The 21,907-nt window shown below is 47.0% G+C and overlaps 8 protein-coding genes across 13 annotated transcripts; 5 read left to right on the top strand and 3 right to left on the bottom strand.

The window, feature by feature from the left end:
* The first annotated feature begins 4 nt into the window (after positions 1–4).
* On the top strand, positions 5–4,921 carry LOC136195401 (UDP-glucuronic acid decarboxylase 1-like). Of its 4 annotated transcripts, XM_065984721.1 has the most exons (20): positions 5–110; positions 171–258; positions 316–349; positions 407–435; positions 491–548; positions 602–667; positions 2,989–3,041; positions 3,091–3,152; positions 3,207–3,271; positions 3,322–3,361; positions 3,410–3,469; positions 3,522–3,529; positions 3,609–3,722; positions 3,773–3,839; positions 3,888–3,984; positions 4,035–4,095; positions 4,148–4,205; positions 4,268–4,386; positions 4,441–4,510; positions 4,570–4,921. In XM_065984721.1, exons 1-20 carry the CDS (start codon positions 20–22, stop codon positions 4,575–4,577), a joined length of 1,248 nt encoding a protein of 415 aa, XP_065840793.1. In that variant the 5' UTR covers positions 5–19; the 3' UTR covers positions 4,578–4,921. The 4 variants fall into 4 exon arrangements, 3 of the variants coding, with proteins under 3 accessions (XP_065840793.1, XP_065840792.1, XP_065840794.1); XM_065984720.1 differs by having other exon boundaries at positions 4,441–4,921; XM_065984722.1 differs by lacking the exons at positions 4,441–4,510; positions 4,570–4,921 and having other exon boundaries at positions 3,888–4,004; positions 4,071–4,095; positions 4,268–4,390.
* Positions 4,697–5,800, bottom strand: LOC136195419 (ras-related C3 botulinum toxin substrate 1-like). Its single transcript, XM_065984741.1, has 2 exons — positions 5,480–5,800; positions 4,697–5,408 (listed from the first exon to the last, which is right to left on the bottom strand). Exons 1-2 carry the CDS (start codon positions 5,599–5,601, stop codon positions 4,940–4,942), a joined length of 591 nt encoding a protein of 196 aa, XP_065840813.1. The 5' UTR covers positions 5,602–5,800; the 3' UTR covers positions 4,697–4,939.
* A 205-nt stretch (positions 5,801–6,005) lies between these two features.
* Positions 6,006–8,361, top strand: LOC136195411 (serine/threonine-protein kinase 25-like). Of its 2 annotated transcripts, none has more exons than XM_065984733.1 (12): positions 6,006–6,029; positions 6,089–6,182; positions 6,235–6,314; positions 6,423–6,573; positions 6,641–6,697; positions 6,776–6,884; positions 6,940–7,097; positions 7,153–7,338; positions 7,393–7,541; positions 7,617–7,761; positions 7,808–7,867; positions 7,925–8,056. In XM_065984733.1, exons 2-12 carry the CDS (start codon positions 6,162–6,164, stop codon positions 8,054–8,056), a joined length of 1,248 nt encoding a protein of 415 aa, XP_065840805.1. In that variant the 5' UTR covers positions 6,006–6,029; positions 6,089–6,161. The 2 variants fall into 2 exon arrangements, with proteins under 2 accessions (XP_065840805.1, XP_065840804.1); XM_065984732.1 differs by lacking the exon at positions 6,006–6,029 and adding an exon at positions 8,120–8,361 and having other exon boundaries at positions 6,042–6,182; positions 7,925–8,052.
* Positions 8,362–8,428: 67 nt separating this feature from the next.
* On the top strand, positions 8,429–9,558 carry LOC136195394 (transcription initiation factor TFIID subunit 9B-like). The gene is made up of 4 exons (XM_065984710.1): positions 8,429–8,575; positions 8,634–8,770; positions 8,822–8,953; positions 9,016–9,558. Exons 1-4 carry the CDS (start codon positions 8,443–8,445, stop codon positions 9,313–9,315), a joined length of 702 nt encoding a protein of 233 aa, XP_065840782.1. The 5' UTR covers positions 8,429–8,442; the 3' UTR covers positions 9,316–9,558.
* LOC136195395 (tubulin-specific chaperone A-like) lies at positions 9,322–9,722 on the bottom strand. The gene has a single exon (XM_065984711.1). It carries the CDS (start codon positions 9,694–9,696, stop codon positions 9,379–9,381), a length of 318 nt encoding a protein of 105 aa, XP_065840783.1. The 5' UTR covers positions 9,697–9,722; the 3' UTR covers positions 9,322–9,378.
* Positions 9,723–9,745: 23 nt separating this feature from the next.
* Positions 9,746–15,273, top strand: LOC136195393 (uncharacterized). Its single transcript, XM_065984709.1, has 16 exons — positions 9,746–9,841; positions 9,896–10,031; positions 10,087–10,144; positions 10,199–10,295; positions 10,347–10,388; positions 10,444–10,549; positions 10,610–10,734; positions 13,784–13,990; positions 14,049–14,108; positions 14,159–14,273; positions 14,328–14,503; positions 14,554–14,603; positions 14,654–14,829; positions 14,886–14,965; positions 15,022–15,063; positions 15,124–15,273. Exons 1-16 carry the CDS (start codon positions 9,750–9,752, stop codon positions 15,161–15,163), a joined length of 1,602 nt encoding a protein of 533 aa, XP_065840781.1. The 5' UTR covers positions 9,746–9,749; the 3' UTR covers positions 15,164–15,273.
* A 38-nt stretch (positions 15,274–15,311) lies between these two features.
* Positions 15,312–19,153, bottom strand: LOC136195390 (gamma-aminobutyric acid type B receptor subunit 2-like). 2 transcript variants are annotated; one of them, XM_065984707.1, is made up of 17 exons: positions 18,872–19,153; positions 18,519–18,656; positions 18,159–18,329; positions 17,988–18,101; positions 17,862–17,927; positions 17,725–17,807; positions 17,580–17,673; positions 17,264–17,482; positions 17,135–17,213; positions 17,000–17,086; positions 16,808–16,952; positions 16,615–16,750; positions 16,440–16,565; positions 16,280–16,384; positions 15,924–16,226; positions 15,692–15,862; positions 15,312–15,623 (listed from the first exon to the last, which is right to left on the bottom strand). In XM_065984707.1, exons 1-17 carry the CDS (start codon positions 19,124–19,126, stop codon positions 15,456–15,458), a joined length of 2,460 nt encoding a protein of 819 aa, XP_065840779.1. In that variant the 5' UTR covers positions 19,127–19,153; the 3' UTR covers positions 15,312–15,455. The 2 variants fall into 2 exon arrangements, with proteins under 2 accessions (XP_065840779.1, XP_065840778.1); XM_065984706.1 differs by having other exon boundaries at positions 17,580–17,807.
* Positions 18,561–21,855, top strand: LOC136195391 (protein mono-ADP-ribosyltransferase PARP3-like). The gene is made up of 10 exons (XM_065984708.1): positions 18,561–19,946; positions 19,998–20,183; positions 20,241–20,373; positions 20,424–20,482; positions 20,536–20,697; positions 20,754–20,813; positions 20,867–20,956; positions 21,014–21,100; positions 21,160–21,337; positions 21,409–21,855. The coding sequence occupies exons 1-10, from the start codon at positions 19,170–19,172 to the stop codon at positions 21,720–21,722; spliced, it is 2,046 nt and encodes a 681-aa protein (XP_065840780.1). The 5' UTR covers positions 18,561–19,169; the 3' UTR covers positions 21,723–21,855.
* The last annotated feature ends 52 nt before the right edge of the window (positions 21,856–21,907 follow it).

Below are 21,907 nucleotides of genomic sequence, written 5' to 3'. Positions count from 1 at the left end.
GCGCTAGACTTAGGCACTGATGGCAGTAAACTGCAGCCCGTACTCCGTGAGCAGTGTATACGCTCGCCTAAGATGGGTCTTGGCTTTCTTACTACTTCTGGCAGCAATTGGTGAGCCCGCCGAGTCTCTCGAATTGCAAAGAGCGCCTAAAACGCGACTCTCTTCCCCAGTCGGCGTGTCTGTCGTCATCAAGGAGGAAACAAACGACAGGGAATCAATATCAGCGCTAAAAGAACGAATTCGAGCACTGGAAGCAAAGTAAAATCTCTACGACGACCGGATCTCATAGCATCGTGATTTCCTTCTTCTTCGTAGGCTCGCGTCTCTGCAGAGAGACGCCGTTTTTGTGGTAAGAAGTTCAGTGTTCTGACGTCTTTTTTCGTATTCCACCGTGTATTGTTCTCAGGGCCAAGCAATTCACCAGAATGCGCACCAGTATGTTTAGTGTCAGTTTCACACTCCTCTCACTCCGACGTAATTTATTCTGCAGAGCCAAAGAATTTCCCCCTGTGCGTTTTCTCAGCGAAAGAAATCGCTTGCGAATTCTTGTATGATTTAGCTAATTTGTTTGCGCATTGGAATTATCGTCTTCTACCTCTAGATTACAGGCGGCGCGGGCTTTGTTGGCTCGCACCTCGTGGATGCCTTGATGAAACAAGGTCATGAGGTAAATACCTACACCAGAGATTATTTAATCTCTACACACACCCACATTCCGCGGTCCCTCCGCGGATTTGCGCAAAGTACAGTGTAGTGCGTAGAAATCCTGGCACGCTTATTCGCTTTTCCGAGGCTTTTCTGGGGTCAAATTGTCCACTCTTACAATGCTTCGTATCTTTTCTCGACCCTACTTACTTCCGTGGTTCGGCTTTGTGTGTCGTCGCCTCGTTTCGGTGGCGGACGACTTGAGTTGGCTCGAAAATAGCTCGAATCCCGCTCTGTACGACTATCTGCGCCACGAAAACGACTTCTCCGAGTCGATAATGCGCAAAACGCGAAAATTTCGCCGCAGCATCGAGAAAGAACAAAGAAAATGGACACGAGAACTAGAGTCATTTCAACAGACCCCCAAGAACACCATACGCTTCGGAAACTACGAATACTACTCAGAAAATCCCTACACCGGCTTTCCTATCTATTACCGACGTCATGTGAAAACGAACAAGAGCGAAATCATTCTCGATGCCAACGAATTCCGTTCCGACTACGTTCACCTACAAGGATTCAAGATATCGCCAGACGAGAGACTCCTAGCGTTCTCAGTGGACACAACGGGCAAAGATTCATACAAAGGTCAAATAATCGACCTAGATACAAAACGCGTCCTATTCCAAAAAGCCAATATCTTGGGCATGGAGTGGGCTCTCGACAGTCAAACGCTCTTCTACGCTAAAGTCGATACAAAGCAAAGGGCGTCGGAAGTATGGAAGCACCGACTGAGTTCATTTCGTCCAGACACACTGGTGTATGCCGAGAAAGATGAGGCCTACTTTGTCAGCGTCACGCGCACGAAAGACTCGTCTTTCATTCTAATCAACTCAAATTCAAAGACGACGTCGGAGATTTGGATCGTAGACGCACTTCACCCCGATCGGGACCCCGTACGATTTTCGCCGAGGCGCTCGGGCGTCGAATGGTATCTTGAACACAGAGCGGGACGATTTTACTTGCTTTCGAACGTCGAACCGAACGCAGAGTATTGCGTCGTCAGTGCTGACGCAAAATCCGTTCTCAGCGGCGAACCGTTTGATCTAGACCGAATCATCGCGTATGACGAAAGAGAAAGGGTCGTGGTGGAAGACATGCAGGTGTTTCAGTCGCACTGCGTTCTATACGAGCGCTGCGAGAATCGTCCCAGAGTGTCCCTGTATCATTTTGACAGTGGAAATCTTTCTGCTGTCGATGGATTGCCTTTTGACGTCACAACCGTCGAAGCGGGAGAATCGGAAGCCCACAGCGAAACGAACTCGTTTTCTTTTCACGCTTCGTCTCCCACACAGCCGTGGACACCCTTTGTTATCGATACCCAATCAGCGAAGGCGGCGACCAGCACCCAATGGCGTCAGAATCAACTCACCGAAATAAACCTTGAAGACTTTACTCTGACGAGAGAAAGCGTCTCATCTCGCGACGGCACTCGAATTCCCCTCACAATAATCGCTCACAAGAACTCGCCTAGAGATCGATCGTCTCCTTGTCTCGCCTACGTCTACGGTGCCTACGGAAAAAATCTCGACGTCGCCTTCGACGTCGCCCGACTGAGTCTCCTCAAACGCGGCTGGGTCCTAGCGTTCTGTCACGCGCGCGGCGGCGGCGAACTCGGTCGAAACTGGTATCACCGAGGTCGCGGTAAAGCGAAAACGAACACGTTTCACGATTTGGAGCGCTGCGTGGAGCGCGTGAACGAACTCGGCTACTCTGGGCCCCACTCAACGGGCGTTTACGGATCGAGCGCCGGCGGACTGGCAGTCGCTTGGCTGTGCAATAATCGACCGGATCTCGTTCGCGCTGCCGTGCTCAACGTTCCCTTCGTCGACGTCGCCGGTATGATGGCGTGCGATCGGCTTCCGCTCACCAGTTTGGAGTTGAGCGAGTGGGCTGATCTAGCTAAGGCGGGGAGCGAGGACGACTTCATTCGGTCTTACTGTCCGTACTTGAATCTGAAGCGAGGTGCGGGGTATCCCGCTATGTTGGTCACGACCGCCTTGGCGGACGAGCGCGTTCCTTTCTGGGGTCCGGCGAAGTTTGTCGCGAAGTTCAGACGCTTGAACGAGTGTGCAAAGAGCTGGTCGGAGTTTCACGATTCCTCGTCTCGTAGTATGGTCCTGCTGCGGTCTGATTTTGAAGGAAATCACCATGTGCGCGGTGGCGACGAGGAAGACCAGTTAGATTGGCTTAGTTTTGAATATGCGTTCTTGTACAAAGCACTCGACTTAGAGATAAAGAGATGATGGGAATAAGTGATTCAATTATCTTCTCCTCTTCTAGGTTGTCGTGGTTGATAATTTCTTCACGGGTAGGAAGCATAATATCGAGCATTGGTGAGTCAGTAGTAAGAGGAAGTTCTGTGTCAGACATTTTTTAATTCAGGATAGGACACAAAAACTTTGAACTGATCAATCACGATGTCGTTGAGCCCATTCTTATTGAAGGTGATTTGACTAGGTACCCACGTGGCGTTTCTCCACTATCATCCTTTCGTTCAGTGGATCAGATATATCATCTGGCCTGTCCCGCGTCTCCTCCTCACTACATGTACAATCCAATCAAGGTGAGAATGGAGCGCCAAAGTGCGTACGACGTGTCATCCGTTATCTTCAGACAATCAAGACTAGTGCGATAGGAACGCTCAACATGCTAGGTAGTTGTGAAATTCTAGTCGTTAGGAATTGAACCTTGTCGTTGATAGGCTTGGCTAAACGAGTTCATGCACGGTTACTTCTTGCGTCTACGTCTGAAGTGTATGGAGGTAGCAAAAATAGCCAAGTTTGTAAATGTGACAATAGGACTTTTTCTGATAGATCCCCAGGTAGGTGTCGTACTTTCTGCAGCCGTGGCCATAGTGCTATCAGGCCTGTTTTTTTTTTGCTTCAATGTGTATATACAAGGTTCATCCTCAACCGGAATCGTACTGGGGCAACGTAAATCCCATTGGCCCAAGGGCTTGCTATGACGAAGGGAAACGAGTAGCAGAAACGATGTGCTATGCGTATCAAAAGCAGGCAAGGGCCACGTCAGAGAAGATTTTGATAAAAGGTAAACTGTATTTTAGGACAATGTTCAGGTGAGGGTGGCTCGCATATTCAATACATTTGGACCAAGAATGCATATGAGCGATGGTAGGTTTACTTAATTTTTAGAGCTTTCTTATTGACAGTTTCATGCAGGTCGAGTGGTCAGTAATTTTGTACTGCAAGCGTTGCAGGGAGAACCTCTTACCATCTATGGGTCTGGATCCCAGACCAGGTCATTTCAGTATGTGAGGTACGGCTATCATTCAGAAGGTGAGATGACGTTTCTGAATCATTCGTTAGTGATTTGGTTGATGGACTGATTAAGCTAATGAATAGTGGCTCTTCTCAGCCTGTCAATTTGGTTATATAGACGCAGCTTGCTCTCTATCGGTTTTTAGCAACTGTTTTTGCAGGGAAATCCAGACGAATATTCAATTCTCGAGTTTGCAAAAGTGATCCGAGAAGAAGTCGGTTCGTTTTGCACAGCGAGATTACCCGAGCAAGCCTCACACCTTTGACTTTTTCTTCTCAAGGTAAAGCGACTGGGAGAAAAATGCCCAATATCGTGCATAAGAAAAAGATGGAAGATGATCCTCAGAAGCGAAAGCCGGACATAACCGTAGCAAAAAAACTATTAGGCTGGGAACCTCAGGTACGCTTGAAAAAAAGTGCCTTATCTCGTGCCGTAAACACGTGCACGTCCTAGGTACCGGTACGAGAAGGAATAAAAAGCACAATTGAATACTTTCAAGACCAACTGAAAGAGGAAGCCAAAAGTGAAACGGCGTAGCAGCTCGGTATGCATCGATTTTAGTAGAATTTTAAACTTTATTAGAACCTTGACGACTTATGGAAGAGAAAGAAAAAGACGTACAGTACACGGACACGCACACACACGACTACAGGTAAAACAGCAACAACCAATTTTTTGTGCCCATTCGAACCAGTTCGAAGGCATCGCACCGGATTCATATATATATACAGATACATCAAATATTAATATCTCCAGTCTAACAGAGGGAGACGAAAAAAAATCAATCTTACAAGAAAACCCATTTAGAAAAAAAAGCAACAGAAAAAAAAAAACAGCGCAAAGTCACATCGACAAGAAGAACAACACAGACAAGGTAAAGGAGTCTTCTAAGAGGTGAGGAGATCGGATGGGGAGCGTGGGTGGGGTGGGGGGGGGGAAGAGAAGAGATAGATCATAAAACGACGCACTTTCTCTGCTTCTTAACCGGCTGCGGAAAGAGAGCTATATGTATAGCCTCGTCGAAGACGGCCTTGAGACCCTGACTCGTCATCGCCGAGCACTCCATATATTTAACGGCGCCGATCTTCTTCGCCATCGTTCGCCCCTCCGGCTCGGTCGTCACGTGCTCGTTGCGTCGCTTGAGCGCCGTCTGAATGTCGGCGCTGTCGCGCAAATCGAGCTTCGTTCCGACGAGTATTCGCGGCACGTCGGGCGCGTGGTGCAACAGTTCCGGATACCACTTCGTGTAGACGTTTTCGAACGACGCCGGCTCCGGTATCGAATAGCACATGAGAAAGACGTCCGTCATGGGATAGGAAAGCGGTCGAATTCGATCGTAGTCGTCCTGACCGGCCGTGTCCCAGAGACCGATGCTTACCACTTCGCCGTTTACCGTCACGTTCGCCGAATAGTTGTCGAATCTACGAGATCGCGAGCGAACGAAGAAGCGATTGAGGGAAGGGGGGCGTGGTTCGTTTTTGTCTACGCTTACACGGTCGGTACGTATTCCTCTGGAAACTTGTTCGTCGTGTACGATATGAGCATGCAGGTTTTGCCGACGGCGCCGTCGCCGACGACGACGCATTTGACCGATTTTTTGTTGATCACTGCCATTTCTTTGCGGCGTTCTTTCGCGTTTCTCCCTTTTTTTTGCGGTGTGGGGTCCCGTTTCGTAGGCGAGGTCGTCGGGATGCGGTCGAGACGGCGATTAGTTGGATCGGATCGATCGACGGTTGAAGCGTGTCGAAGACTTGGGGACGAGATCAATTCAGGACTTTTTGGTGGAACGGAAGCCTTGACGTCATACAACCGGGTTCTAGGGAAAACGTGTGTAGGCGCGGTTCGACGGTTCTAATTGTGGAAAATCGCTCTTGGCATGCAGTATTTTAGAAGTGAAATGCACTGCGGCGAGCTGGATGTTTGCTGTCTCGCCGACATAAGGTCAGATGTTGGCGTGGGAGAGGAACTAATCGTCGCTAGGAGCAACGCGCACGATTGGGCGTATCCCTTTCGAACTCGTCGAAGTCCAGTATGACAAAACGGTAAATACAGCCCCTCTATCTTATCGCAGAGATCCCGTTTGGATTGAATTGCGTTGCAGATCGGTTCCGGCGGCTATGCCGAGCTCATTCTCGTTCCAATAAACAGGCGACGAAGAAAGGACGGACACCAAAATGATGTCGAATCATGCGTTTGTAAGTGACGACGCCCAAAGGGGATAGCGTGTAATCTCTCGCTCTCGCACAGCGAAACGATCTCGATCCGGAGCGAATGTTCTCCAAACTCGATCGCATCGGCAAAGGCTCGTTCGGCGAAGTTTACAAAGGGTGAGGTATCGCGAATGTGGAGGGAGGGAGGGGGAGAAGGGGGGGAGCGGCCCGCGCCTCCGTTCGATATCGCAAGTCGTCGTTTTCTCATTCGTTCGCCTTCGTTAGCATCAACAACGAAACGAAGGAGGTCGTCGCCATCAAGATCATCGATCTCGAAGAGGCCGAAGACGAAATCGAAGACATTCAGCAAGAAATCGCCGTTCTCGCTCAATGCGACAGCCATTTCGTGACGAAATATCACGGATCCTATCTGAAGGTGAAGCCGTTTTCGCGGCGGGACCCCATTCGGGGGAGACAACGCCCTTATTTTCGTCGTAACGTAGGGAACGAAGCTTTGGATCATCATGGAATACTTAGGAGGCGGATCGGCGCTAGATTTGGTACGAAATCGGCGTCGAAACGACGCGACATCTCGCGATTTTATTCCTCTTTCGCTTCGCCCCTCCCCCTCCACCCAGATGAAATCGGGCCTCTTCGACGAATCGTACATCGCGACGATAATTAGAGAAATTCTACGAGGATTAGACTACTTGCACGGCGAACGCAAGCTACACAGAGATATAAAAGGTCTCACAATCCCCCATACATTTTTATTTTATATTTATTTATTCTCGCGTTCCAGCGGCAAATATTCTATTATCCGAAAACGGTGACGTAAAATTGGCAGATTTTGGCGTCGCCGGTCAGTTGACGGATACGCTGTCGAAACGGACGACGTTCGTTGGAACGCCGTTTTGGATGGCACCTGAAGTCATCAAACAGTCGGCCTACGATCAAAAGGTGTGGGGGGTCAGATTTGCGAGGATAGAAGATGGACTGTTTTTTCTTTTTCTAGGCTGATATTTGGTCGCTTGGGATTACTGCTATCGAATTGGCAAAAGGGGAGCCGCCCAATTCCGATTTGCATCCCATGCGCGTTCTCTTTCTCATACCGAGAAATAATCCGCCGGAATTGGCCGGCAATTACAGCAAGACGTTCAAGGATTTTGTCGCTACGTGTCTAAATAAGGATCCCAATAACGTAAGCCCACACATTGTAGGGAAGTCTTTAGCACATTTATTATATATCCTTTAGAGACCTACGGCGAAAGAGCTGCTTAAACACAAGTTTATCTCCAGTAAAGCGAAGAAGACGTCGTATCTTATAGATCTGATTGAGAGATACAAACGGTGGAGGCTGGAAAACGATAACGGCGACAGTAGCTCGGACGAAGACAAGGACGAGTGAGAGAGAGAGAGAGAGAGACATAGAGACGACACTAAAAGACCTCGATTTTTTTCTTTGTTCTCTCTTCCCAGCGATAAAGATGACGAGTCTCCCGACTGGGTCTTCGACACGGTCAAAGCGTCGACAGGTGCCGGCTCAGAAATGGCAGCAGCGACGGCGGCTGAATTTCAGGAACTGGCGCCACCGGTACAACCTCAGCGATCGGCACCGCCTCCAGTAATCCTCTGTCTAAATATTTGTTTTCTCTTACTCGCTGTCTCAGCCTACACGAGCTCCGGTATCAAAGAGTCTACAAACGGTTGTTCTTCCTGTGTTGACAGAGGTGTGCGATTCGAGCTGTTGTTTTCCGATTGGTGCATTCGGGTTTTTTTTGGGATAGTTGAAGAATAGGGTCGGTGCGGACCCCAACACAATCGAAGGACTGCAGAAAGCGTTTGAGTTGGCTGAAGTCAGCCGTCCCGGCATCACCGACTTGCTAACAGGTCAAATTCTTAGCAAACTAAGAAAGTAAGTTTGACTAACTTCTCTTTTGGTATTATTATTTTTTCTTGAAAAAATTCTTTTCCCTTCTCAGTGCATAAAGATGAGGGAAGAGGAGTGCCAGATTACTACTGTATTTTGACTGTGTACATCCAATTTTAGGGTTTTCTTTGTGTAGATATATCCAGGAAAGGAGTAGCGAAACTCCGTCTTATTTTGACCATTAGTAGTCTGCTTTTTTCTTTTCCTTTCCCCCCCGATCCTTCTTTACCACTGCATGTTTGCTACTACGTTTATTGTCAAATGGATGGTGTAGTCGTTTTCAGGTAGACTTTATTTTTGATTTTGCGTGAAAGCGGGAGTCAAGTAGACGTACGTGTTACTGCGTATATAGGCGTGGAGTCCTGCGCACAGGCAATGGCATCTTCTTCGTCCGGAGGTCCTTCGTCGATTCCGAGAGACGCTCTCGTTATGGCAGCGATTCTCAAAGAAATGGGAGTCGCCGACTACGAGCCGAGAGTCATCAATTTGATGCTGGAATTCGCCTACAGTGAGATAGCGCCTCCTCTGTTTTTCGTCCGCTGATTTTCGTCGCGTTTTGCGTCTAGAATACGTATCGGACGTCTTCGAAGAAGCAAAAGCGATGTCCGAGCACGCGAACAAACGCGAAATCGACGCGAGCGACGTCAAATTGGCCGTCAAAACGCTCGTCAATCATTCGTTCACGACGCCGCCGCCACGAGACGTAAGAATCAGAGAAGCGTTATCTGAACGCCTCGTAGATATATCACTTTAGTTTCTAATGGAAATCGCTCGGGAGAAGAACAGTCAGAAATTGCCCATTATTCCGGAGAAATTCGGTCTTCGTCTTCCGCCTGATAGGCATTGCCTACTGGCACCGAATCATAAAATCAAGCCCAGAAAGAAGGTAATATCTAATATATTGAGTCTTGTTGACTGTCATCAGATGCTCTCTCGTTCTTATCTTAGGCTAAGCCTCAGTTGGCTCCCCTGTCTGTGCAACAGGCGACTCAACAGGCCCAAGGGCAATTCGTAAAGGGAATCAGCGTGGCAGGCGTTGGAACGCCAAGCAGCATTCGTTTCATCACGACGGCATCTGGGCCTGGAACTCCTATATTGCTAGCGACTCCCATCGTAATGACGACGCCAACGGGCGCACCGAAAGTGCTCAGCACCACACTGACGCAGAGACCGATACTATCATCACAACTTCAACAGCCACAGCAGCAGCAAGGAATAAAGAGAAAGCGAGAAGAATCAGGCGAATAGTTTAGATATGTGCACGCAATCAAATTTAGACGCACAAAAAAAACAGACAGGGAACTAGTTCTCTTAGTATTCAACACTCTCTAGTTGTTCGACGGCTGCCTTGTATTCGTCTGTCTCTTTTAGAGACTCGTTTGCTCTGACGAGTGCTTTCAGGTCGTCGATTGCCGTCGCGATGCGTCGCTGGCAATCGGGCAGGACCGTTCGCGTCTCTTCGAGACATTCGATCTGCTTTTTGACGACGTATTCGTCGGCGCCTTCGTCTTTCAGCTTCTGCACTTTCGCTTCCTGTTCGACGGCTTCTTTTTCGTACGAGATCTTCTCCTTGACTAGTCGCTTCACGACGGCCGTGCGGATTTTCAGCTGCTTTTGCTCTGCGGCCATTTGGAAGAGGCGTAAGAACACTCGGGTCTTTGTTGCTATGTCACGTGGTCGCTATGGTCTCCAGTTCGTCGTCGTCGAACGGTTATGTCGTCTTCCTGGCGTGCTTTGCCACGATCGGAGGATTCCTGTTTGGCTACGATATAGGGTAGAGTCTCCACTCGGGGTACTGTATTCGTATTCAAACTACGCGTCTACGCAGGATTATTGGAGGGGTGAAGGACATGGACGCGTTTCGAAGAGAATTCGACATACCTCTCTTATCTACCTGCACGAACGAATCTCACAGCAATGTCACGGATATCACGAAAAAGTGCAAAGACGCCGAAACCACATTGGTAAGAAGACTTTTCGCTCGGCGAAGGCAATAATTGCACGCTTCTGCTGCTTCAGGGGCTGGTTGTAAGTACATTTTCTCTCGGATGTCTTGCAGGGGCTTTATTAGCTGGCAGTAAGGCATACGTATCTTGGCTGCACTGTAGCTCAGTAGAATCATTCGTTTTAGTTTTGTCTGATAAATTGGGACGGCGAAAATCAATTATAATTGGAGGCATAGGATTCATTGTGGGCGGCGCAATTCAGAGTGCTTCAGTGGAACTTTGGTACGAGAACCCTATCTCTCTTTCCTAGTCTCCTCCATTTGCCCTCATTAGGATGATCTTCTTTGGACGAGTTGTGGCAGGATTAGGAGTGGGGTAATTAGAGAACGTGTGTGGTCATTCTTTTTTACTACTGCGTTCTATACTGCAGATTCGTCAGTATGGTCGTTCCCATATATAATGCCGAAGTATCGCCCAAGCATCTTCGCGGCCGCCTCGTCTCGTTGAATCAGCTAAGCATAACTGCTGGTATCATGGTGAGAAAGCCGAGCGAGAGTCGCCTGTGGTCGAATCCTTCAATAGATCACTGTTTTCAGGTGAGTTTTCTCGTCAATCTTGGCTGTGTTAAGTTTGACGCCGGGTGGCGAATATCTCTGGGACTTCAGTGCCTATTTGCTCTGATATTAGTTTGTGGTATGATGGTCCTGCCGGAAAGTCCAAGGTAAGACTATACACAGAGGGGAATACTGCGCCGGTGACAAGTGAAATGTGCTAAGATCCTAACTAATATAGAACTACGTTCGTGAACTTCGAACGCGTAGTTCGTAGAAAATCGATGCTTTTGTTCGAAACATTTCGAGATTTCTCGAAGCTAGTCGCTCCAGCATCGATCTCCGACTAAGCGTGTCTAGAAAAATTAGAGCGGCGATCTCGTACTAGCGCGGTGAACTAGATGTTAGAAGAACGACATTTTGTGCGTGGAAGACCAAGAATGGCGATATTTTGGTCTTTTTCACGCGATTCAGTCGTTTCTTCTCCTAGTTGAAGTGAAAATGCAATTCTAAAGCGTTTCGATCGTGTCGATTCGACAGATCGTTCGTTTTAGGCGAGAAAACCGCAATGCGATCGGAAAATCTCGCTATTTTGGTGCTTTCGACTCGTTTCGGTCGTTTCTCTTTCTAGTTTAGTAGATTGTTGGGTTATAGGACTTTTTTGATTGATGGGATCGACCAATCGTTAGTTTTGGCCGAGAAAATCGCGAAAAAAACTAACCGCCATCCTCCCCGCCGCCGCCCCCGCCCACCACACCCATCTTAGCATATTTCACTGGGCACCGGCGCGCTGCGCCGGCGCCAAGTGAAATATGCTAAGATCCTAACTATATAGAACTACGTTCGTGAAGTTCGAACGCGTAGTTGGTAGAAAAGCGATTGTTTGCTCGAAATTTCGAGATTTTTCGAAGCTAGTCGCTCCAACATCGACCTTCGTAGAATTCGAGGGGCTAAGCGTGTCTAGAAAGCCATTAGACTGCCGATCTCGTACTAGCGATGAACTAGATGTTAGAAGAACGACATTTTGTGCGTGGGAGACCAAGAATGGCGATATTTTGGTCCTTTTTCACGCGATTCAGTCGTTTCTTCCACTAGTTGAAGTGAAAATGCAATTCTAAAGCATTTCGATCGCGTCGATTCGACAGATCGTTCGTTTTAGGCGAGAAAACCGCAATGCGATCGGAAAATCTCGCTATTTTGGTGCTTTCGACTCGTTTCGGTCGTTTCTCTTTCTAGTCTAGTAGATTGTTGGGTTATAGAACTTTTTTGATTTATGGGATCGACCAATCGTTAGTTTTGGCCGAGAAAATCGCGAAAAAAACTAACCGCCATCCTCCCCGCCGCCGCCCCCGCCCACCACACCCATCTTAGCATATTTCACTGGGCACCGGCGCGCTGCGCCGGCGCCAAGTGAAATATGCTAAGATCCTAACTATATAGAACTACATTCGTGAACTTCGAACGCGTAGTTCGTAGAAATCGATGGTTTGCTCGAAATTTCGAGATTTTTCGAAGCTCGTCGCTCCAGCATCGATCTCCGTAGAATTCGAGGGGCTAAGCGTGTCTAGAAAGCCATTAGACTACCGATCTCGTACTAGCGGTGAACTAGATGTTAGAAGAACGACATTTTGTGCGTGGGAGACCAAGAATGGCGATATTTTGGTCCTTTTTCACGCGATTCAGTCGTTTCTTCCACTAGTTGAAGTGAAAATGCAATTCTAAAGCATTTCGATCGCGTCGATTCGACAGATCGTTCGTTTTAGGCGAGAAAACCGCAATGCGATCGGAAAATCTCGCTATTTTGGTGCTTTCGACTCGTTTCGGTCGTTTCTCTTTCTAGTCTAGTAGATTGTTGGGTTATAGAACTTTTTTGATTGATGGGATCGACCAATCGTTAGTTTTGGCCGAGAAAATCGCGAAAAAAACTAACCGCCATCCTCCCCGCCGCCGCCCCCGGCCACCACACCCATCTTAGCATATTTCACTGGGCACCGGCGCGCTGCGCCGGCGCCAAGTGAAATATGCTAAGATCCTAACTATATAGAACTACGTTCGTAAAGTTCGAACGCGTAGCTCGTAGAAAATCGATTGTTTGCTCGAGATTTTTCGAAGCTAGTCGCTCCAACATCGACCTTCGTAGAATTCGAGGGGATAATCGTCTCTAGAAAAGCCATTAGACTGCCGATCTCGTACTAGCGATGAACTAGATGTTAGAAGAACGACATTTTGTGCGTGGGAGACCAAGAATGGCGATATTTTGGTCCTTTTTCACGCGATTCAGTCGTTTCTTCCACTAGTTGAAGTGAAAATGCAATTCTAAAGCGTTTCGATCGCGTCGATTCGACAGATCGTTCGTTTTAGGCGAGAAAACCGCAATGCGATCGGAAAATCTCGCTATTTTGGTGCTTTCGACTCGTTTCGGTCGTTTCTCTTTCTAGTCTAGTAGATTGTTGGGTTATAGAACTTTTTTGATTGATGGGATCGACCAATCGTTAGTTTTGGCCGAGAAAATCGCGAAAAAAACTAACCGCCATCCTCCCCGCCGCCGCCCCGCCCACCACACCCATCTTAGCATATTTCACTGGGCACCGGCGCGCTGCGCCGGCGCCAAGTGAAATATGCTAAGATCCTAACTATATAGAACTACGTTCGTGAACTTCGAACGCGTAGTTCGTAGAAATCGATGGTTTGCTCGAAATTTCGAGATTTTCGAAGCTCGTCGCTCCAGCATCGATCTCTGTAGAATTCGAGGGGCTAAGCGTGTCTAGAAAGCCATTAGACTACCGATCTCGTACTAGCGGTGAATTAGATGTTAGAAGAACGACATTTTGTGCGTGGGAGACCAAGAATGGCGATATTTTGGTCCTTTTTCACGCGATTCAGTCGTTTCTTCTACTAGTTGAAGTGAAAATGCAATTCTAAAGCGTTTCGATCTCGTCGATTCGACGGATCGTTCGTTTTAGGCGAGAAAACCGCGATGTGATCGGAAAATCTCGCTATTTTGGTGCTTTCGACGCGATTCGGTCATTTCTCTTTCTAGTATAGTAGATTGTTGGGTTATAGAGCATTTTGTATTCATGGGATCGACCAATCTTTAGTTTTGGCCGAGAAAATCGCGAAAAAACCCAGCCACCATCCTTCCCGCCTCCTCCACCGCACCCATCTTAGCATATTTCACTGGGCACCGGTTCCTTGTGTTTCTATTTCTTTTTGGTGTAGGTGGCTCGTACAGCAGGGATACGATGAAAAAGCGAAAAGAGTTCTTTATAAATTGCGCTACGTCGAAGACAGTCGTGTCATTCAATCGGAGGACGCGGTTGCCGCAGCAGTCGAGGATGAATTCGGCGACATCAAAGAGACGTGCGAAAACGACAAGACTCTCGAGTCGACCTGGCTGGACTTGTTTCGTAACGGAATGTGGAAAAGGTAAGCGCTTTGCGCAATGATCTGAAAGAAGACGAGAGAGGGGAGAAATTTATCTTAGAACTTTCATTGGGGTCGGCATTCAAGTTTTTCAGCAATTCACCGGCATGAACGTCATCATGTACGGAATCGAATACCGTAATCTAAGATAATTTATTGACGACGTTTTAGGTACTATTCAACGACCGTTTTTCATATGGTAAACGTATCCAAGTACGTTGCCACGGCAATCACTGGAGTGACCAACTTTCTGGCGACGTTCATTGCCATCTATTTAGTTGACAAGGCAGTCATGCAAGGAGGGGATCCGTTTCATTTCTTACTGTTGTTCTTTTTCTAGACGGGTCGAAAGGTGCTGCTTTTGCTTGGTTCCGTTGGAATGGCGGTGTCTGTTTTTATAGCAGCTGGCCTGCTTAGTCCTTACGGCTGCAGCGACGGTCATATCAGCGCGGCAACTGGGTATGCCGTGACGTTCTTTGTTTGTCTCTTTGTCGTCAATTTTGCGTACGGATGGGGGTAAGCGTGGAGAAGAGATGTCTTCTTTTCTTGATCTTTTGTCTTTCTAGACCCACGGCCTGGGTTGTTACGAGTGAAATTTTTCCGCTGCGTATTAGAGGTCGATATTTGTCGCTTTTTTGAATTCATAGACGTCGATTTGTGATTTAGGCAAAGCGGTTAGCGTTACGACGGCTTCGAATTGGATTGCCAATTTTTCAATTGCCATGTTTACGCCGCTTTTGCTTGACTGCGCCGTACTCGGAGTCAAGGGCACCTTCGTTCTCATGGGAGTTCTCTTGACTCTCTCCTTTCTTTTCGTTCTTTTCACAACGCCCGAGACGAAGGTACTGAATGTGCACACACGATTCAAGACTATAGATCGTCCTTTGTCCCTCCCTAGGGAAAAAGTTTGGAGCACATCGACGATTTGTTTCAGTCACAGTCGTGGTTGGAAATATCTGACTGGAAGCGATACGTCAGGTGACTTGAATGTCTGCATCGGTTATCTTTCTTTCTCTAAGCGTTCGTTTGTGCAGTTGCGGTAATCTGTGTTCTCGGAAACGGCATTCATCATACGAGTAGGCGGTCGACTGCATTCGAGAATTGTTCCTTACTAATGGTGCTTTGTAATGCTTAAGGATATTGGAATCTCATGAACTGACGTCGTCTTCGGAATGAGAACAAACGATTTTCTCCGCGTTTCACGCGGAAGCGAATATGAAATGTTGTATTTTTTTGTTATTTGATAAATCGCACCTATTTCTTTTCGAGGTGAAGGGAGAGAATGACGCTATTGCCACTGCCTGTTGCATAAAGACAAACCAGGTGGGTACTACATGATATTTGATAGCATTATAGGCGCATACATACTAAATGCACAGTGACGACACTACGAAGTGAGTCGGAGAGCTATAGTTCGTAGAGTCACTAAACTAAACTTCTATAGGAACTGATTTCATATGAGTTAGTTTCACGTTTCGCTCTCGTTTTCACCCGTGTTATTTTCCTCGTTTGTAGTCGTCGGCGACGTTGTCATCGTAAAATCCGTCTGAATTTCCTCGGAATCATTCTTCCCGTTGTCGAGTAGCAGTCCAAAGTCGACCTTTATTCTTTGTATTGTGCTCTCGGTTAAATTTTTCTAAAAAAATTGAACAGTCGCGAAGGAGGCCCCTCCACCCCCCCAACATTTCGTATCTATATTTGTACCTCCTCGAGCATCATTAGCATAGCGTTCTTCTGTTGTCTGTTTTGCTCTCGCAACTGCTTGAGGTCCGATTTCTTAGCGAACGTGTGATCGTTTATCGAGCCCTTTCCCTTGCTCCCCATTCTCCCCACGTTAGCAACAGAGTCGTTCTTTCGAAAGACAAGATAATAAACCTAAGACAAAAACACGAACTTAGAAAAAAAAGAGGGTGTCACATAGGTGTAACCGAATTACTTTTGGAACGAAAACGAGTCCGACAACGGTGCTCGTCATAACAATTATCGACGTTCCCCAGAGAGCGAAAGCCACTCCCGCATTAGTGACAAACGAAAAGGCAAAAGCCAGCACACAAGCAATCACCGTATTGTAGATAGACTGGGCAATGAATCGCGAATCGTTCAGCGAAGCGATGTGGACGTTTCGCGTCTCGAACGCAATGAACGCGCCGATGGCGAGAATTACGCCCTTATACGCCAGTATTATATAGGACCAGCGATTAGCGTTGTTGCTGTGGCACTTAAACAAGTCCTCTCCCACCTGCACCACACAAGAAACTCGACAATTTCGTGAACTGTATTAGTTCTACTTACGCCTGCGGTCTCCTTTTTGTACGGGTCAAGCCCGTACCAAAGACCGAGAAAAAGAGTGTCGATGAGTAGGAGGACCCCAACGAATGCAAAGAGAATGTGATCGGTCTGCGTCAAAAACTGTTTGATTGGGGCTATAATTTACGGTGGCTGGCTCTCTGACCAATTTTAAGTCGGATGACGTTTTCCCCGTTTTAGATCTTTTGAAAATCATGCTGACTCTCCACGTTTTAGCGAACATACTTCCGAAAGCGAGAGAGAATCCGTAAACCAGTAGACCGTCGCGCGCCTAGAGCAGAACAACGTGCATACACGCATACGTCTTTTTTCTCTCTTACTGAGCAACATCTTAGTGAGTTATTGTTGAACGGGAAAAATTGCCCATTGAATCCGTTCAACAGGACGGCAATGAAAATGAGCACCGCTCCGAGTCCAATTAGATTATTCATTCGTGGACTGGAGAGTTTGACAATTCTAAACAACGGAAAATAATGCCAAAACGTTGTTTCGTACGCCTTTTCCAAATATGACCTTTTTTCTCTGTGATAGAATGTGAAGCAAAGTAGCAAAATTGTCAGACTTATGCTAATAATGTCAATTGTCATGACGACGTAAAAGATTGAGGTGCTAGACAACGTTGAACTGGGAAAAGACACGGGCTTCTCCCCATCGGGTGCTAGAGGCAGTTCGTTTTACAAGAACTAGAGAGGTGATCATCATTACTTGTCCATTTGAGGCAGTCCGAGACTGAGTTGGAGTCGTTACAGTGGTCTTCGACATTAACTGAAATCAGAGGTCCGTTTTCTAAATCTATTTGAAACGGTTACACCTATCTGTTGTAAAGGCGAGTTTGCAAACCGTAATATCTTCGATAGGAGATGTTGGCCTTTGATCGATATGTTATGTCGTCTGGCAGTGGCGGGAATGCCACGTTTCCCTTATTGATTCGTTTAGATATATTAGGCTCAAAAACAGAAACGTAGTTACCGTAAATCCGACGAACGAAACTTCCTGCAAAGTGGCGTTTAGAATTGAAGCAAGGCTTCGGCTACCGTAATCGAAATTGGCCAAAAGTCTTGGATCTTTGGCCAACGACCGATTCAGCATATGTGCTATGGCCACAATAGTGTCATAGCCATATGCTCCATAGTATTTGAACGCCTTTCCTGTCCTTTTAATGTACTCTTGTTTAAACCCGGCGAATGTCTATGAGGGAGGAAAAGCACGACGTTGCATGTTTTGTGTCTCAATTGTTGACTGCCCATACACGTAAGCAGAGGCAGTCATAAATTGGTCAACTTACTCTGTCTGGTAGAACTGTTTGATTATCTGAAGCAGGTATTCGCGTTAGATCAATTGTAAAATGACCGTTGATAGTTTTTTTCATTTCATCGAAACTGCATTTGACATCCTCATTGTTACTTGTATCATTGTTACTTGTATTGTACCACACTGGACGGTCGTCAAAATAATGATACCATCCTGGAAAAATCCAAACGTAATCGCGCGACGTCATTCCCAGCTTGCTGGCCTTATAATAATTGTATTACTTTTATAAAACGTCCGATTTAACTTCGCTACTCACTTTGCAAACGATTTTTACTCCGGTGTCGGCGTAGAAAAGCGCAAAGATAATCCTGATCTGAGAGCTCTGTATAACGTAAAGATTTTTTTCAAACGTCGCCTGGTAGTACATACTAGTAATACCCACTTGGACTTTCTTAAGAACTTCTGATAAATTTTCGTCAAAGTCATTGGAAGACACGAAATGTTTTTCCATTGTAACGTTGGCCTCGTTCTTCATTGCAAACAAATTTTGCGCATTCTATTAATAATTAGTTAATTATAGCTTCCGACGTTTTATTTTCTAACCGACACGCACCAGCCTAAATAGTTCAGCGTCCTCATAGAGAACGACCGCGTGCTCCCACTTGAACAGTTTCAAGAGAGACATGCGCGGGAAGTTGAGTCCGTTTTCGTACGGCTTTATTTGACGATAAAAGGGATACCGCTTGCGATCTTCCAAGGCGGGAGACGACGAGAGAAAACTGAACTGTTAAATCGAAAAAAATAACAGTGGCGTTTAGAGATGATAGTCAGACCATCCCGTATTACATTATGCATGGAAGCGTACTAATTAGTTTTGGTGACAAACGAGGTTATAGGTCAACTATAGGGTGACCCTTAGTGTGTACGTTATTCGGGCGTTGGTTACGTGGAATCGCGACGGATGCACACAAACCTGAAATAGACTAAAGTGCTGCGTTATTGCAGCTATGGACTGAGTCACAGACGAGCATCCGGCAGCGACAAGCGCAACGAACTTGTTGGAATCGTTCAGCTGATGAAAGAGCTCATAGCCAGCCACACCAGAAGAACACTAGACAGATACGAGAGAGCAATCAATATACATGTACGTTTAGACTTGTGCCCCAGGCCCCTTGCCACGGAGCATTCCTTCTGCATTTCGTTATAGTCTAGTATGCGTGTGCAGGCGCGCGTAATATGATCCGTACACTGTGCACCTAGCGCGTGTATAGTAAGTGTTGTGCGCGATAGTGAATGCGGAGCGAACGCTGGTGCGGACGCGCCTACGTCTGTTGGCTTCTTTCTCAGACGAAGTTCATAGCCGTCGAGCAGATTTTTCGCGTTGTTAATGTCATCGACAGCAATTTCGCACGCTATATCAGAGTCTTCTGCTGTCCAGGCGCCACTTGTCGCGTCGGTCGGCAGAAGAGCGACGAGGTAAATAGGCTGTTTTGTTGTGTTCGAATTCGTCGCCGTCGTAAATTTTGGTTGGATCGCAAGAGCGAGAAAGCAGAGAACAACACATCGGAGGAACCTTCGCATCCTTTACTTCCTGAAAATATACGGGGTGGTCGGCCGGACGTTTATGCATGCCGGCCAGCTCACGCGACACGTGATCGCAAGGGGCGTTGCTCGACCGTTGCAGACGAAATTTGAACTGCGCTCCAAAGTCCTCATGCCACCCAAAAGACGCAAGCAAGCTGCTCCGAAGTCGGACGAAACCGTCGTCGTCGATCCCGAAACGATGAAGGTAGCCGATTTGAAGGAGGAGCTGCAAAAGCGGGGTCTCGACGCGAAAGGAAAGAAGGCAGAGCTCGTCGAGCGCCTCAAGAACGCGATTTCCGGAGGCGACGAAGACGACGCAACCGACTCGAAGCCAAAGAAAGGCAAGGCAGAGGCAGAAGAAGAAGAAGAAGAAGAGGGGGCCTCACTCGATCCCGAAACGATGAAAGTCGCCGATTTGAAGGCGGAGCTGCAAAAGCGCGGTCTAGACGTGAAAGGCAAGAAAGCGGAACTCGTTCAACGACTCAAAGACGCGCTCGACGATAGCACCGACTCCAAAAGCGAGCCGAAAACGGCGAAAACGGAGGCGAAGCCCCCTAAGGAGGAGAAGGAGGAGGAGAAGCCGAAGACGGCGAAAGAGGCTCTAAAAGCGCTTGGATCGTCTGCAAAGACGACGAAGAAAACGGCGAAGATCGATAGTCACTGCTATTTGTCGCACAACGCCTCCTCCAGAGTCTGGGAAGACTTCGACTGCATGCTCAATCAGACGAATATTGGCTTCAATAACAACAAGTTCTACGTGATACAGATGATCAGCGCAGCCGCAGGCTTCTACGTTTGGAATCGCTGGGGGAGAGTGGTAAGAAAGGAGGAATCGATTGTCGTGTTCATGTACTTACATGGAGTTTAGGGCGAAGTCGGTCAAAGTGCCTTGAAAGGTCCGTCTGACTTCGACGCAGCTAAGAAGGAATTCGCTAAGAAGTTCAAGGACAAAACGAAGAACGATTGGGACAAGAGAAGTGCCTTTGTCCCTTATCCCAAGAAATACACGTTGATCGAAATGGAAGGAGGAGATGACGAAGAAGAGGAAAAGATGGTACATAAATTTGAAATTAGTGACTACCTATTCGAGAATGAATTGGTTTCTGGGTAGGTAGTGGATGAAACTGACTCTGGGAAGCCCAAGAAGGTGAAACCGTGCACGTTGGACAAACCAACGCAGTCCTTAGTCAAGTTGATATTTGATCACGACATGTTCAAAGAGGCCATGGCTAGCATGGAAATTGGTAAGCAATTTTTTGCCTCTCTAATTCTGAACTCTACCTTTTTTTTGAAGACACCAAGAAGATGCCTCTGGGCAAAATTAGCAAAGCTCAAATAGCCAAAGGGTTTGAGGTAATTTTTTTGCAGATTAATTATGAAGATACAGCCTCGTATTTTGTTCTTAGGTTTTGGAGGAAATCGAGAAGGAAATTAAGGCATCTCGATCTACCAAAATCAATGAGCTCTCTTCTAAGTTTTACACGTTAATACCGCACAGCTTTGGCCGAAGCGTTCCTCCCCCGATTAGGACGCTAGAGCACGTCAGAAAGAAGATGGACATGCTATTGGTAAGAGAATCTCGTAGAACGACAGAACAGCCTAGCTTTGATTGTTTCATTCCTAGGTTCTGGCAGATATTGAAGTTGCTCAAACGCTGGAAAAGGGAGGCGAAGAGGCTTCCACGGTTAGTTGCACCTTTCCAGTTTGCAGATTCGCGTTACTTCTTTTTTTGTGTAGGGCGATGAAGTCGATCATCCTCTGGACGTCAATTATAAGACCTTGAACTGTACTCTAAAACACGTCGCTGCCAGCTCAGAAAATTTTAAAGTGAATATACAAATGATTCCGCGTGGAATTCTTAACTAAATTTGAATCCTTTATCAGATCATTCAGAACTATATTGCCGCCACGGGACCGGCTTGGCGTAAGTTGGAGATTGTGGACGTGTGGGAAATGGATAGAAAAGGCGAGGTGCGGTAAAAAATTCCAGCCAGGTCTCCTTTTGGTTTGGTTGCAACGTGTTTACGTAGGGCGATCGCTTTGCCGAACACGAAGACATTTCAGCGCGACGTCTCTTGTGGCACGGCACCAACATCGCTGTGGTGGCCGCTATTTTGAAAGGGGGTCTTCGCATTATGCCCCACTCGGGTGGACGCGTTGGAAAGGGCATTTATTTTGCATCGGAAAACAGCAAGTCAGCTGGATACGGTAAGTGTATTAGACAGACAATTATTTTTTTAAACTATTGTGCATTTGAAAAATTCTCCTTTACTTTCTAGTTCGTACGGCTCAAAACACTGGCATTATGTTTCTCGCTGAAGTGGCCTTAGGCAAGGAGCACACTATAACGAGAGATGACTGGACCCTCGTTGCACCTCCGCCTAAACACGACTGCATCGTCGCTCGCGGTCACACCGAACCGGAACCTCATAAAGACGTTACAGTCAAAATTGAAGGCAAAGACGTTGTTGTGCCCCAAGGCAAGCCCGTCAAGCAAGAACCGTTTGCGAGCAGCAGTTTCACTCAAAGTGAATATCTGGTGTATAAGGAGAGCCAGGCGCGACTTCGGTACGTGTTGAAGCTCAAAATGTGAAGAAAGACGGTATGTTTTTCCGACTTGACGTTTTCGCTTTTTTCGTCGTTTTGTTTGTCTAAAAATAGATGGCTTTGCTCTGTGATTGTTGTTGTAATGGCAGGCTAAATACATCTGAGAAAAATTGGCAGAACTCAAAAGGTTTGAGCACGTAAGAAAGAAGATTTTGGTAAGAGAATCACTGC

This window comes from Oscarella lobularis, chromosome 14 (genome assembly GCF_947507565.1).
Source record: "Oscarella lobularis chromosome 14, ooOscLobu1.1, whole genome shotgun sequence".
NCBI lineage: Eukaryota > Metazoa > Porifera > Homoscleromorpha > Homosclerophorida > Oscarellidae > Oscarella > Oscarella lobularis.
This window is presented reverse-complemented; position numbering and strand designations above follow the sequence as displayed.